Source organism: Oncorhynchus mykiss, chromosome 29, assembly GCF_057628025.1.
Source record: "Oncorhynchus mykiss isolate SJ-2025 chromosome 29, ASM5762802v1, whole genome shotgun sequence".
In the NCBI taxonomy this organism is placed as follows: Eukaryota; Metazoa; Chordata; class Actinopteri; order Salmoniformes; family Salmonidae; genus Oncorhynchus; species Oncorhynchus mykiss.
Window position 1 is genome coordinate 8,012,501 of NC_143050.1, and position 2,500 is coordinate 8,015,000.

Consider the following 2,500-nt stretch of genomic DNA (forward strand, 5'->3'; position numbering starts at 1 on the left):
GTAGGTAGGTAGGTAGGTAGGTAGGAAGGAAGGTAGGTACTAGGAAGGTAGGAAGGGAGTGAGGGAGGGAGCTAGCTATATAGGTAGGTAGGTAGGTAGGTAGGTACTAGGTAGGTAGGTAGGTAGGTAGGTAGGTAGGTAGGTAGGTAGGTAGGTAGGTAGGTAGGTAGGTAGGTAGGTAGGTAAGTAGGTAGGTAGGTAGGTAGGTAGGTAGGAAGGAAGGAAGGGAGTGATGGAGGGAGCTAGATAGATAGGTAGGTAGGTTAGTAGGTAGGTACTAGGAAGGTAGGAAGGGAGTGAGGGAGTGAGCTAGATAGATAGGTAGGTAGGTAGGTAGGTAGGTAGGTAGGTAGGTAGGTAGGTAGGTAGGTAGGTACTAGGTAGGTAGGTAGGTAGGTAGGTAGGTAGGTAGGTAGGTAGGTAGGTAGGCAGGTAGGTAGGTAGGTACTATGTAGATAGGTAGGTAGGTAGGTAGGTACTATGTAGGTAGGTACTAGGAAGGTAGGAAGGGAATGAGGGAGGGAGCTAGATAGATAGGTAGGTAGGTAGGTAGGTAGGTAGGTAGGTAGGTAGGTAGGTAGGTAGGTAGGTAGGTAGGTAGGTAGGTAGGTAGGTAGGTCGGTCGGTAGGTCGGTCGGTAGGTAGGTCGGTAGGTACTAGGTAGGTCGGTAGGTAGGTAGGTCGGTCAGTAGGTCGGTCGGTCGGTAGGTAGGTACTAGGTAGGTCGGTAGGTAGGTAGGACGGTCGGTCGGTCGGTCGGTCGGTAGGTCGGTCGGTCGGTAGGTAGGTAGTGTTTGGGGTCAGGTGTCCTTGCCTAAGACACTGTCCTGCATCGCGGGGGGCTGTCTGGAAGCCTGCCAGAGAGCTAAAGGGCTTGAGCTCAGGAGGAGTCAACCCGCTGCGCAGCTCGCACTGCTCCACCTCACAATATACACTGTAATACACAAACCACACACACATTAAAGCAACAACACACTAACTAACACTTCTACACACTCTTAAAAAAAAACTCACCAACTCTACATTATATGAGCTCTGACTTCTTTTATGGACACAGAGGCCTGACTTGACTATTGTCAATAAGGGTAACATGGACTCATGCCTAAAACTTGTCAATATGTTATTTGTGTAAAAGTGCAAGTTACATGCACACATTTCAAGTTAAGTGTTTGGCCCTGTTAGGTTGATTACACAGACAGGTTCACCAGATCAAGATAACTCCTAGTTCCAATGCAGGGACATTTTGCAAACGACATACTGACAATGGTAGATTAACTAGCTAAAGATATATTGTAAAATAATAGTTATTCATAGTTGAAAGACAAACAGATATCTAATGAATATCCTATTATCAAATATTTAATGAGTATCCTATTATGATATCTTTAATGAGCATCCTGTTATGATATCTAAGGAGTATCCTATTATGATATCTTTCATGAGCATCCTATTATGATATTTAAGGAGCATCCTGTTATGATATCTTTCATTAGTATCCAATTATGCGAACGACAGACAGACAGATGGGAGTGAGGTAGTGAAGGTAAACATGCAAAATGTAGGGGAGGAGAGAAATAGGGGAGGAGAGCTAGGGGAGGAGAGAGATAGGAGAGGAGAGATGTAGGGGAGGCGAGAGATAGGGTAGTAGAGAGCTAGGGGAGGAGAGAGATAGGGGAGGAGAGATGTAGGGGAGGAGAGAGATAGGGGAGTAGAGAGCTAGGGGAGGAGAGAGATAGGGGAGGAGAGATGTAGGGGAGGAGAGAGATAGAGAAGGAGAGATGTAGGGGAGGAGAAAGATAGGGGAGGAGAGAGATAGGGGAGGAGAGAGATAGGGGAGGATAGAGATAGGGGAGGAGAAAGATAGGGGAGGAAAGAGATAGGGGAGGAGAGATGTAGGGGAGGAGAAGATCGGGGAGGAGAGAGATAGGCGAGGAGAGAGATAGGGGAGGAGAAAGATAGGGGATGATAGAGATAGGGGAGGAGAGATGTAGGGGAGGAGAAAGATAGGGGAGGAGAGAGATAGGGGAGGAGAGAGATAGGGGAGGAGAGAGATAGGGGAGGATAGAGATAGGGGAGGAGAGAGATAGGGGAGGATAGAGATCGGGGAGGAGGGAGATGTGACTAACAATAATCTATGGAAGTGGAAACGGACAGATGGAAAGATGGACAGCTATAGAGAGTTAGTGAAGGAAAGAGAAAGAGAGATTCTGACCTCATGCTCTCAACGGTGTCTTCGGTCAAGGGAGCCACTGTCTGTACGGCTGGTAGGTTCTTACTGGTCGCACCGTTGACGAAGGATGAGGAAGAAGAAGAGGAAGAAGAGGCAGAGTCAGTGGCACCTGGAGAGAAGAGGGAGAGAAGAGGGGGAGAAAGAAGGGGAGAGAGAGCGAGAAAGAGAGACAGAAAGAAAGAGAGAGAGAGAGAGAGAGAGAGAGACATTGTAATGTTTACTGATACATTTGTTATTGGTCATTTTAATTTTGTTAATGATCTATTTCAC

General features: G+C 47.1%; 1 protein-coding gene across 1 annotated transcript in view; it reads right to left on the minus strand.

The window, feature by feature from the left end:
- The window catches only part of LOC110509475 (neurobeachin), a 250,839-nt gene that overhangs the window by 36,902 nt on the left and 211,437 nt on the right, over positions 1 to 2,500 (minus strand). Inside the window, 2 exon segments of the mRNA XM_090226451.1 lie at positions 815 to 934; positions 2,213 to 2,339. Of these exon segments, the coding sequence (XP_090082577.1) occupies positions 815 to 934; positions 2,213 to 2,339 (247 nt within the window).